This window comes from Sebastes fasciatus, chromosome 1 (assembly GCF_043250625.1).
Source record: "Sebastes fasciatus isolate fSebFas1 chromosome 1, fSebFas1.pri, whole genome shotgun sequence".
Lineage (NCBI taxonomy): Eukaryota > Metazoa > Chordata > Actinopteri > Perciformes > Sebastidae > Sebastes > Sebastes fasciatus.
Genome location: NC_133795.1, coordinates 11,251,434 through 11,264,551, shown reverse-complemented (window position 1 = coordinate 11,264,551; position 13,118 = coordinate 11,251,434). Strand labels below are relative to the sequence as shown.

Sequence of the window (13,118 nt, the reverse complement as noted above, 5' to 3'; positions counted from 1 at the left end):
AGCAAAATAGCCCAAAATCAAAAAAAATAAAAATTGACCAGTGCATGAAAAATTAAAAGAAAATTAAAAAAAATAAAGAAATAAAGAAAAATCTAAAAACAAATAAATAAAAAGAAAAAAATAATATATTTTAGATAAAATTTGTACATTTTATGTGCAAATAAATAAATAAATAGTAAAATAAACACCTAAATGTAAATGTTGGATGTTTCTTCCCACTAGTCTGAAAGAAAAACATGTTATGGAAGCAATACAGCCAAAAATAAAAAATAAATAAAAAAATTGACCAGTGCATGAAAAATGAAAATAAATAAATAAATAAATAAATAAATAAATAAATAAATAAATAAATAAATAAATAAAATTTTCAATATTGCAAACATCCAAAAACGCTTTGGACCATGCTGTTGTGATCGACCAATGACATCATTTTCATTGACTGGATTTTGTGCAGTTTTATATATGTGCAAATAAAAAAATAAATATATATATATATAAAAAATAAATAAAAAATAAATAAATAATATATTTATCTCTTGATACTTTTTTTTCAATATTGAAAAAACATCCAAAAACGTTTTGGACCATGCTGTTGTGATCCACCAATGACATGGACGGCGGGGAAACACTACCGAGAGAGAGAGAGAGAGAGAGAGAGAGAGAGAGAGAGAGAGAGAGAGAGAGAGAGAGAGAGAGAGAGAGAGAGAGAGAGAGAGAGAGAGAGAGAGAGAGAGAGAGCGCACAGTGGCAGCATGAATAAAGGCAGGCAACGTGCAGGAGGGAGGGAGGAGGGAGGAGAGGAGGGAGGTCCGGGGCCTGGGGGGGGAGGCTACGGGAAAACGAGGTAGAGAGGCGGAGCTTCTCTCGGAGCGTGCATGCAATGGATGCATGTGTGTGTGTGTGTGTGTGCTTCCTCGCTCACCCCTCCTCCTTTTTTCACCACCCCACCCCCACCTCTCCTCCTGCCCGCCCCTGAGTCTGGAGCAGCAGCAGCAGCAGCAGCAGCAGCTAGTGGAGCTTTCACTGCCTCTCCTCGCCTCACAGTGCGGGAATATAGCAGCAGGAGAGCAGAGCAGAGCAGAGCAGAGCAGGACGGAATGGATACGGAAGGGAGCCAGATCAGCCTCCAGTCCTCCGGCGGCACGGTGGTGGACAACTCCCCCCACGACCCCTGGTAAACACAGACTCAGCTTCAGCTTCAGCTCAGCTTGCTTCAGCTCAGCCTGCTTTCTGCCTTCTCTTCTCGCTCGGCCTGAATCGAGTTCACCTTGGACTTTAGTTGAGTTCAGTGCGGAGCTGAGCAGCGCGGAGACAAAAGACAAGCACGCTGTGTGTGTGTGTGTGTGTGTGTGTGGGATGGATCCACTCAGCAGAAGCAGAAGGAGACACACAACAGAGACGCACCGCTGCTTTTTTCCAGCCTCTCTCTCTGTTGTTTGTTTATTTATCTCGCTTTTTCCTCCAGAAGGCCACATTGTTGCAACTTCTCCCTCCATCATGTGGCAAAATCCTCTCCTTTTTTTTCTCCTCCTCCTCCTCCTCTTCTTCCTCTAGAGGGGATTATAACGGCCCGACTGGCCGATTGGTGACTTCGCAACATGGCCGATGCTTTTTCTTCTTCTTTTACTTTATTGATGCTATATTACGCATAAAAATCCTCCAGTTTTTTTTCTCATCCTTATTGAATGTGCGTGTGCTCGTGTTTATTCTGTCTGTATGTGTGACTTAACGGGGCTTGTATTTCTTCTCATTCAGCAAAATGTTCATCGGGGGTCTGAGTTGGCAGACAACACAAGGTGAGCTGTCCCGCACGCTACTTTCATAAGTCTGAATGGAAAAGCCTTGTTTGTTTTTTTGCTGTGTTTTTTTGCGTGATTACGCACGGTGCCCGAAGTTGAGGAGAAAAACACTGTAAATAGTTAAAAATCAAAGCCTCCTATTCAAGTAAAAGGATCAGCTCTTATAGGATTTGCACCGAGACGCAGAGAGATTAACACTGCAAATGCATGCACACATATATTATATATATACGACGACTTTGTCTGCCTTTTTTTTCGCTCATTAATAAGAGAAATAGTAAAAAAATAGAATTATTTTATTATTATATGGAACGTCAAAGCAGAACTTGGTTACATATTGATACATTGTTGCACTCCGCTGATTCCATTCTATTCTTTTTAAGAACGCAGAATACAGTTTATCCTCCTCGTGTTATTATCCTGCTGGCTGGCTGCTGTGTTCAAAACACCACCGAGTGTGTGTGTGTAGCTTTGTGGTCCGCATGCAGGGCCTAATGGGGCTATTTGTGCTGAATGGCCAGATAGCAACCGTGTTATATACAGCAGCCTCTCTGAGGACTGGAGAGAGGGGACACACAAACACAACGTGGTCCAACCACGACCCCCATTGTCTCTCTCTCTGCAGCCACTACTGGCCAAGCACATCACCACCTACCACCTACTACCAGGGCCTGTATAAGAGCCACAATGTGTGAATATAAGTTAAAATTCATCATTTCTAGTTATTGTAGCTGACTTAGGTAATGTTTAAAAAGGTAAATAGACAAATGCATGTATATTGAATTTTGATGATTTATGCTCCCTTTAACATAGTGAGAGAGTGAGTGTGCATTAGAGTCAGGAGGTATGGGAGCATATCGTTTTTCTACCGTGTGACAGACACTATGTAATATTTAACTTTTTTTCAGTAAACGTTTTAAACGGGATTATATCTCCTGTCATTCTGCGTCAGATTGAAGTTACTGTGCCCATACAGCTCGTTTGTGGCTTATTTTTGGGATCCAGAAGGAATGCCACTACAGCCTGTATAAGGAGAAAGTCACACATCAGATTTATGGGGTTTATTTAACATCTTTTTCTTCCTTTTCGTGTCTCCACAGAGGGCTTGAAGGAGTACTTCTGTAAATTCGGAGAGGTGAAGGAGTGTATGGTGATGAGGGATCCCGTTACCAAGCGGTCGAGGTAAGAAAGGAGGCGTGTATCACTGGGTGCCTCATGTTTTTCTTCCATGATGCTGGATTCTGACTTTGAGATGTTTTTTTTTTTTTTTTCTTTGCAGGGGGTTTGGGTTTGTAACATACGCAGAACAAGCAGGAGTGGAGAAGGTTTTGGCGCAAAACAGACACGAGCTGGATTCAAAAACGGTGAGTTTCTTGGCTACTACACTTTTTGGTGGATGCCAGTGTGGGTAACTTTTCCCCAAAATCTGTGTATAGCATGTTTTTTTTTTCTTCCCCCTTGGTGCATTTTGCCTCCCACCGCTTGTAAAGTTGAGGAGTGCGTTTCGGAGCAGCCCCCCTCTTCCTCCTCCTCCTCCTCCTCCTCTCTCTGCTCATTTCCCCCTACAAATCCTGGTTCAGGGCGCCAACATGAAAGCGTTCTTTCTTGGTCTTCATTGCCATGGTTACCTGGGGACCTGAATGGGGTAGTAGGAGCCCCTGCTAAACCCTCACAGGGTTTAGTTTAGGCAGAGAGCTCACAAGTTTTTTTTTTTCTTTTTTTTTTTTTCTCGTAGAAAATATCAGCACGAGTTTTCTAGTGGCAGGAGAAAAAAAAAGTTTGAGGAGAGGAAACAGTTGTGGCAGAATAAACTGATGGCAGGGGGGGAAGTCTGTGAGGTCCTGGTGAATTTAAATATTCAATTAGAAGGTGTTTGAACTGTGATTTCCTCTCCTACAATATTGACTAGTGCTGGGACGATTCACCTATCTCCCGATTTGATACTATCACGATACTTTTAGTACCGATTTGATATGTATTGCGATTCGATATTACGATTTATTGCTCTTTTTGTTAACTTTTTTAACACTAGATCATGGGAAAAAGTTGAATCATACACTTCTGGAGACTTTTACTTTGGAAAATATCTAAATGAATACAGTAAAAAATGTTTGATGTTCAGCATGTAGGTAGTCAGAGATGTCCTGAAGTCAATTATATCAGTCATTGTCAGGTGTTATTTAAAAAAAAATATTTTTATAATTTCCCTCACAAATTAGTGGTATTTTCTTTTTAATTTATAAGTTACATGTAATGTTTTATACTCCTGGTAAATATAACCCATCAATCTTATTTCCATATATGTATTTTGTATATTTGTACAGTACCCTTTGTTAACACCTTATTATGAAATTCGTATGTAGTTACATGTGTATACTTCCGCTAACTTCACCAAGTCCGTCTCTAGCTCTCCTGTTAGATGGGTGATCTACAGGTGTTTCCATACTTTACTGTATGTGTAGTGTTTACCACGTTGAATTTAAAATGTGAGGGTTCAAGTCGTATCCATGTGGAATCTCCGGCGTTTTCAGTTTTTTGTTTCGGCCGACTGCAGTTTGTTTTGGTTGACGGATACGGAACGGATATGACGTTACATTACTGTGACTACAACAATAGGAGCGTTAACTTCCTTCTACCTGCGCATAAACTCAAATGAAGCAAATATATTGATTCTGGCATTTCAAAATTGTTAAAAAAAATGCGATACATAGGTGGATAGAATTTTCCACCCCTACTACTGACGCATGAAGATTCAAATGTGGGTAAATGGGACAAATCAGCTACCAGATAGAGGTCAACGTGCTCGTGTTTCGCTATAGAACTACACAGAGGACGGTGAAGTGTGAAGCCCCGCATTTGAGTCAAAGCTGCTGACTCAGATTTACATATCTGTGAAGGTGTGAAAGTTGCTTTCTTGGTCATGTAGATTAGATGTAGAAACGGCGACTGGGTGTGTCTTTTGTGAGGCCTCTCCTAACCACATGTACACTCTCACACACACACACAATGGGATCATTTGAGAGTGAAAATCGGTGGCACAGAAAGGCAAGCAGAGCCCAGGGGTGGAGAAAGGTAGAGTTGGTTAGTTGTTGGAGCAAGCCTGTTGCCGGGGGTGACGCCAGCCACTAGAGACGGTGCTGTAACTGCACAGCCTGATGGGATTTATGTCTCCATAACAACTTCTCAGCTATTTTGCATTAACTTAAGACACTCGGCTCGGTTGGGCAGCCGAGCTCTGACACACAGATAATGTTATGTCACGACAGACCTTTATACTTCGCTAGTGTGTGTGTGAGTTTGGGGTGTGTGTGCTTTTAGGTGCAGTTTTCAAATTTAATTGCAAAGTTGGATCTTTCCTCACAGTTGCTGTGAGGTTTATTACGAAATGAGTGTTGCTGCTGGTAATCTGTCAAATTTTTTCAGTTAGCTTGGAAGCAAGTTCTAAGCGAAGTACTACTCAGTGAGTCATATTACCTATTAAACCCAGGTACAGCCTATGAGAGCCAGACCGTGTGTGTGTGTGTGTGTTATGTGAGCATTGGTTGGCACTGCAGGCCACTGGTGGGGTTAGGCGTTGCCCTATTATAAACCAAAATACAGCATAAGGCTAAACAATAATAATGTTAATGCAGCTTTGGTTGCTCAGGTTGTTGTGGCAGCAGTCTGTGTGGGAACAACACCGTGGTAACGTTTATCCAACCAGGCGTTTAAAACAGGGTTAGGGTTGCCATTTTGTTTGGGAATAAGAGCCTAGATGTTTTTTCCCCAAACATCTAAGATTTATAAGGGCTGTAACGTTAAAGACGATAATGATTTAGTGTTTTTTTTATTGCTCATAGCTAGGGCAATATGACGATATATATCGTCAAAACGATATAAAAATGTATATATTTTTCTAAATTGTTTGTATCACCATATAGGGTAGGCCCATATTTATTTCTCTATGTTTTCACATAAAACTGTGATGTTCGTTTTGCACATAAGTTCTTAAAATGAGAAAATACTCAGTACTTTTCCTTTGTCAAGTATTAAATTCAGGAGTATACAAAATAAGCTTTACCATGTGGTTATTTCATATAGACTATTTAGTAGGGCTGTCAAAGTTAACATGATAATAACACGTTAACGCAAATTTGTTTTAACGGCACTAATTTCTTTAACATATCAACACAACTTGCGTTTTTTAGTTTGTAGAGGGCTCAGTTTTAAAGCTAAAGTGAAGATACTGGTATCATATGAAACTAAAAAACCTAAAGAATGCATACTAACATGTCCGAAAGGAGGTTAAATAACGCTCCAAACTTTAAAGCTAAATTTTGGTGAGGAAAAACTGTCATGGCCATTTTCAAAGGGGTCCCTTGACCTCTGACCTCAAGATATGTGAATGAAAATGGGTTCTATGGGTACCCACGAGTCTCCCCTTTACAGACACGCCCACTTTATGATAATCACATGCAGTTTTGGGCAAGTCATAGTCAAGTCAGCACACTGACACACTGACTGCTGTTGTTGCCTGTTGGGCCTGAGTTTGCCATGTTATGATTTCAGCATATTTTTCATGCTAAATGCAGTACCTGTGAGGGTTTCTGGACAATATTTGTCAATATTTTGTGTTGTTAATTGATAAATATATACATACATTTGCATAAAGCAGCATATTTGCCCACTACATGTTGATTAGAGTATTAAATACTTGACAAATCTCCCTTTAAGGTACATTTTGAGCAGATAAAAAATGTGTGATTAATTTGCAATTAAATATTGTAATGGATTGACAGCCCTACTATTTATTTATGGAAATACCAGAAAACATGCTATATCGTGATATAAATCGTTATCAAGATATGAAATGACCTATATCGTGATAGAAGATTTTGGCCACACCGCTCAGCCCTACTTATAGCCTAACTCCATGACAATACATTAAGTATGACTGATGCAAAATGACTGAACAGCAAAACAACTCATTCTCTAACAGTACAATTTTGAATAATTATGAATAAAGCCTTTCAAGAGGGATTTTTTTTGTTGAAGCTTTGAGTCAACCGTGGGTCAGATTCTGTGGCGTTGGAGCGAATATTTTTAATAACACGCGTAGCTTTATGGGATCAGTGTCAACCTCTCTCAACACCTGTCCCAGTTTAATTATTTTCTATATTTTATTTATTTCCATGCACTTTGTGTCTTCCTCACACCTGGACGGTTGTTTCCACCCCTCCCCTCTCTCCACAGTCAGAGGAGGATAACTGTTGTTTGATCAGCAGGAGATGTGAGAAAGACATTCCTCCCCGGAATGAGGAAGAATATTCGATTGTCTGATTTTTTTTTCTTTTCTTTTTATGCTGAGCCTTTGGTTTGTGAGAAAAGACGCTATAAGGCCTGAAGCAGGAAGGAGACAGACGAGGAAAGTGAATGAAAGGGATGTAACGGAGCAACAGGGTGCTGTGTGAGGACACACAGGGTGAGAAGTAAACTATGGTGCACGGTTCATACCGCGGTTACAAGTGGTATTAACCATTTACAGTCCTGTTACATCCAATAGTGTTTTATCCAAAAGAAGCACTGATTAGTTACTGTCAATACCTGTAGGCCTGAGAATGTTAAATGCAACAAATGAGAGGTTGTGTATTGTTTTTAGAGCGAGGTTGTTGTTCTGGTTGGAGGTTAGATTTCCTGCCGGGGCAGAGCGTGGCCTCAGGGCACTGGTGTGCTGTCGTATTTCTCTGGACAGAGAAGAAGGGCACAACTGGGATTTGTTTTCTCAGGAAGGAGAATAGACGAGACCAGATATTTTCTGAAACGCCACCGCTTCTCGCTCACTCGGATCAGCGCAGGGTGATTTTAGATTTGGGTGTGTTATTATTTGCGGTGTAGTTGCGGTGTAAAGAGTTCTCAGACGAGACAGAATGTCGTTCATGCGATTTGGGAGGTGTAATTTGTCCAACACCATTTTGCTTCACTGACTCACTCAGGCAAATACGTGATGGATTATTGTGCACTTTTTCTTTTTTATGATAAATAAACTATATTAGAGATAGTCGAGTAATCTGTTTGAGTAATTTTTTAACAAAAAAAAGTAAAAAATTCACTGATTCTAGCTTCTTAAATGTGAATATTTTCTGGTTTCTTTACTCCTCTGTGACAGTGAACTGAATATCTTAGAGTTGTGGACGAAAGAAGACATTTGATGTGATGATGCATTTTGATTTTCTCAGGTGTTCCATTTATTGGATAAGCCCAAAAAAAAATAGTGTCCGGTTATTTTATCTATATTCAGTTGAGCTTTTAGAGAGTGTATCACAATATATATACATTTTGTGATATAATCTACATATACTGATCACTCACCCCCAACGAAAAAATGGTCGTTTCCAAGCAGAATTAAAGAAGAAATGGATCTCACGAAGACATTGAATCACCACACGCTGTTAAATTAGTGAAAAGGTTGTTGGATGTTTGAATGTAGAGCTGCAGCGATTAAGCTATAAGCTGTAAACTATTAAATTAATTGCCAACTATTATGATAATGGATTAATTGGGTTGAGTCATTTTTTGAGAAAAAAGGTCAAAATTCTCTGATTCCAGCTTCTTAAATGTGAATATTTTCTGGTTTCTTTCCTCCTCTGTGACAGTAAATGGAATATCTTTGAGTTGTTGACAAAACAAGACATTTGAGGACGTCATCTTGGGCTTTGGGAAACACTGATCGACATATTTCACCATTTTATAGACCAGAAAATAATCATTAGTTTTAGCCCTAAACCACATTCACAGTGCAATAGACTGTACTTGATGATGTGTTATCATGTGTAACATGGTAATTGTTATTTTTTAGAGGGCAGTGTCCCAAAATAACCTCTAAAAAACCAAAGTGCAACACTAAACTAACATTACTTGAAAGAAAAACATCTTTTCACAGAAGGGAATGGCAAAAATAAGGGCCATACAGAAGATCTTTGTTTTTTAGACCAAGTAAACAGGAATGCCCTTTTCCAAATGTGTTACAGTAGGTGGTAATTGCTGCTTTTGGCACGACCCGACCGTCTGTGAAGGTCCAGTGGTGGTCATCAGCATGGTGCTAATATAGCTGCTTTTGGTCTATAGCTGTGCGCTGTAACAACATATGTTAGCACCAGCCTCTGTGGACCGCTGGCACCGCAGTCTGCCGTGGCCACTGGTCTAACAACACCTGGTTAGTGGAGAGTTTTAGATGCTAGCAGCACCGGCTCCTCGCCTCATGACCAGAGATTAGCTGTTAGTGCTGACGTGGACAAAACTGGAGATGGGGGGGATGGAGACGGTGGAGGAGAGGAGAGCGAGGGAGGCCCGGCTCCTGCGCTGTAATTAGTATAGATCTGAAAAGCAACTAATCCGATTGAGGGAAACAAACTGGATTGGGCTTCCGAGATCCATGCGTGGCCTCAGATCCGGGGATAAAGTCAGGACCTAGTCTGAAGGTGGTTCTCTCTCCGAGCCCACCGCCACCGCCGCCGCCACCACCACTACACACCCGCCCAGGCGAGGCACCGTAGCAGGGTTACAGGGGCAGGGGTGGGGTTGGGTTTGGAGGGGGGGGGGTCCTCATTAGTGAGCTTCGTTAACTAATTACTGTGCCATTGTTCAGCCGTGCAGATTGACCCTGCTGGCCCGAGCCCAAACCAAGTCCCTCTCTCTCTCTCTCGCCCTGCGTGCGTGCATTGACATGCCAACTCCTTTTGTCTCCTCTTCTCTTTATAGCTTTTTGTTTAGCTTATATTGATTATATCGCCATAATGGGGCAGCCCGTGGTGCCTTTTTATCAGCGTGTTTGCCATTTTGTCGCAAGAATGTGTTGGCAGGTTGGTGTCACATAGCTTAAAATGTCTATATGCGATGGCAGCAGTAGAGGTGGATTAGTGTACGATTTAATTACATATATGTGTCACTTTGTATACATGTTTATGTTTTGTGTGCTACATTATGTGGGTGAGTGTTGTATGTATATGTGTGTGTCTGTGGGGGTAGCACGGGAGCCCCAGTTCCTCTACGGGCCCATCTGTTTTGTACTCTTTGTCCTGTTAATTAATGAAATCAGAGGGGCTGCCTGCTGGGACGGCCCCGCTGCACCGCCACACTGGACAGGCCCACTTTCTCATGGGCTGACTCTGTTTTCCAAATGAATGCCTCCTCTTTTCTCCCTGTGCTTTCTCATTTTCACACTCCCTCTCTCTCTCTCCCTCTCTCTCTCTCTCTTTCTCTTATCTATTGATTTGACGTCCCTATTTTTTTTAATTTTTGTTTTCCAGTTTGTAACACTGGTGGAGGTGCTGGGCCACGTGAGGTGACTATTGGTCGTAGATTAGTGTAGTCTAAACCACTAAAAATCATATCGTAGGCTCCTGCCGTCTTTACGCTACTTAGATTGAGCGGAGGTTGGATGTCATGAAGCAGGATGTTAGTCAGACCATTTCGCCAACACTCAGTCATAACTCTTCTCTGTCTGTCCGGGAACTTTTATCTTCCCTAGAAAGGTTTCAAACATCATTCACGAGCAGTTACGTTCTCACTAATGTTTGATTGGGACTCCCAAATGTCAAGCCTCTGAAGAGCTGTCTCTGAGTGTTGCAAACAGTGACCTGGCTAAGTCATTTTACCTTTTGCTTTGTGGCCTATCTGTCTTCCTCGAGGCTAATCCGCCAGTCTGATAGATGCTTTAGTTTTCATTTATTGTAGCCTTCCTCTGAGTACAGCCAGATGTAGACATTAGATGTATTCTGTTATTTCGCTGAAGTGGAATGATTTTTTAACAGCATGGCATGACTGTAGCCGTAGTAGCACTACTACAGATATATCGCATTAGGCCTAACCTAGTCTAGTTGGTAACCTTTTGTATTTTAGGATGTTTCTTTTTGAGAGCTACTGATGATTTAAAAGCAATGAAATATTGGTGTTATGACAACATGTGAAATATGGGTGATGATATACAATATACCATGAGACATACATTTCTCAACTGATTTGTGATGTTTGTACCACGAGTTCTTAGGGCTGCACGATTATGGCCAAAATGATAATCATGATTATTATGATCGATATTGAGATCACAATTATTCATTGATTTTAACAACATATTTTTATTGCACTTTCACAAAATAAACAGAGCATTGCTTTCACTTCGATTCTGCTGTGCTACTTTCCTGCTGATGTACAAATTAGGGCTGCACGATGTTGGAAAAAAATGAATCTGTTTTCTGCTATATATATATTGCAATATGAAAAAATGCAAGAATATTCCCCCTGCCCTTTTGTTAGCTACATTTTAAAGTTAAATGCTTCAATCTGGTACACTTTGAGAGCAAAATTAGTAACATTAAGAGCTAGATAAACAATTTTATGCTCTTAATTTAATCATAAACACATTGGTTTTATAGGTAATATCTATACCCAAAAGTGAAGCCAAAACATCTCGATCGCCGGCTGGTGGCTAGCTGTTTTTTTTCGGAAGCGCTTGATTTGATATGCAGCAGCATTTTCTATAAGCAGAACGCACATTTTAAACGTCAACATCGCAAGCGATCATCAGCCAAAATCGTGCTTGTGATTAATATCCGATTAATTATACAGCCCTACAGAATCTGTCTCTTTAATGTCTGTGATTACATCGCATTAACAATAGGGGCGTAAGAAAATATCGATACATCCGAGTATCGCGATATTATGTTTTTGTCATACTATTGATTCTCAAAAACACTATAGATTTTTAATTAATAGTTTACAAGCAAAGATTCGTGGCAGACAGTGACTCATGTTGTGTTGTGTTTTGATGTTGGATGTTACAGGGACTGTGATAAATAAAAATGCAGATCCCACTGTTCTGATTGCATAAAAAAAGTACATTATTTTACTCAAAGTTTAACCAAATGGTGGTGTGTTCTTTATACTATGACAGCTTTCCTAAAATTAGATTTAAATCACCTTGCATCGCAATATATTGAATCGTGACCCCTGCATCATGATACGTATCATCAGATTCTTGGCAATACACAACCGCCCTAATTAACAGGATTGTTGCATTAATGCGATGATGCATCTTGATTTCTCAGGTGTTTCATTTATTGGATAAGGCCAAAAAAATAGCGTCCGGTTATTTTATCCATATTCAATTGAGCTTTAAGAGAGTGTATCACAATATATAACAATTTTGTGATATGATCTACACATATTGATCGCTCACCACTAACGTAAAACTGGCTGTTTCCAAGCAGAAGAAATGGATCTTACAAACACATTGACAGGAGACTGATTTTCAAAATCACCACATGCTGTTAAATTAGTGAAAAGGTTGTTGGATGTTTGTGTTTGTATGTAGAGATGCAACAATTAATCGATTAGTTGTCAACTAGTAAATTAATCGCAAACTATTTTGATAATGGATTAATCGGTTTGAGTAATTTTTTTAAGAAAAAAAAAAAAAGTCAAAATCCTGTGATTCCAGCTTCTTAAATGTGAATATTTTCTTCTATAACAGTAAACAGAATACCTTTGAGTTGTGGACAAAACAAGACATTTGAGGACGTTTGCTGAAAAGCGTCCACCTGTCACATTGCGACCATTGCTGGCTATGACCTATGGCCTTTGATACCTTTTACTTAAAATTATATTTAGAAAAGTTTAGGGAAAATGACTTTGCAGAATAAAGCCAACCAAAATAAAAAACACTGAGTTAGTTTCGGTGTTTATTATTCTGTTTTAGGGCTGCAACTAATGATTATTTTCATTATCGATTAATCCATCCCAGTTTCTCAAAGTCAGGGTGATGCCTTTTAAAGGTGCTTAATTCAAAATTCAGAGCATATAACAGCCAACAGCAGACATTTTTCACCATTTTGTGACATTTTATAGACCAAACAGCCAATTGATTAATCAAGAAAATAATCAACAGATTAATCAACAATGAAAATAATCATTAGTTGCAACCCTAGTATAACAATATATATCAATTTTGTGATATAATCTGCATATACTGATTGCTCACCCCTAACATTAAAATGTCTGTTTCCAAGCAGAAGCGACACATTGACAGGAGACTGATTTTCAAAATCACCACATGCTGTTAAATTAGTGAAAAGGCTGTTGGATGTTTGTATGCACTCGGCTCGTGGAAACAGATTTTTGCAGAATATTTTACTGTATACTGTGTACTCTGTACGAGACTGCATCCTTGTGTCAAATGTGAAAGTTGGTTTCTAACCGCTGTTACTGTCAGCTCTGTCTCTGCCTCATATTGGCCTCAGGGTAACACCTGTCCTCTGGTTTTGTTATAACGGTTAATGCACCCGT

The 13,118-nt window shown here is 39.9% G+C and overlaps 1 protein-coding gene across 2 annotated transcripts in view; it reads left to right on the top strand.

The window, feature by feature from the left end:
• The first annotated feature begins 834 nt into the window (after positions 1–834).
• The window catches only part of LOC141764049 (RNA-binding protein Musashi homolog 1-like), a 31,508-nt gene continuing 19,224 nt past the window's right edge, over positions 835–13,118 (top strand). Inside the window, exons 1-4 of one of the 2 annotated variants that reach the window (XM_074628960.1) lie at positions 835–1,174; positions 1,756–1,796; positions 2,900–2,981; positions 3,079–3,163. In XM_074628960.1, the coding sequence (XP_074485061.1) occupies positions 876–1,174; positions 1,756–1,796; positions 2,900–2,981; positions 3,079–3,163 (507 nt within the window). In that variant the 5' untranslated portion in view covers positions 835–875. The remainder of the gene's footprint in view (positions 1,175–1,755; positions 1,797–2,899; positions 2,982–3,078; positions 3,164–13,118) is intronic. The other variant, XM_074628970.1, reaches the window with a different exon arrangement.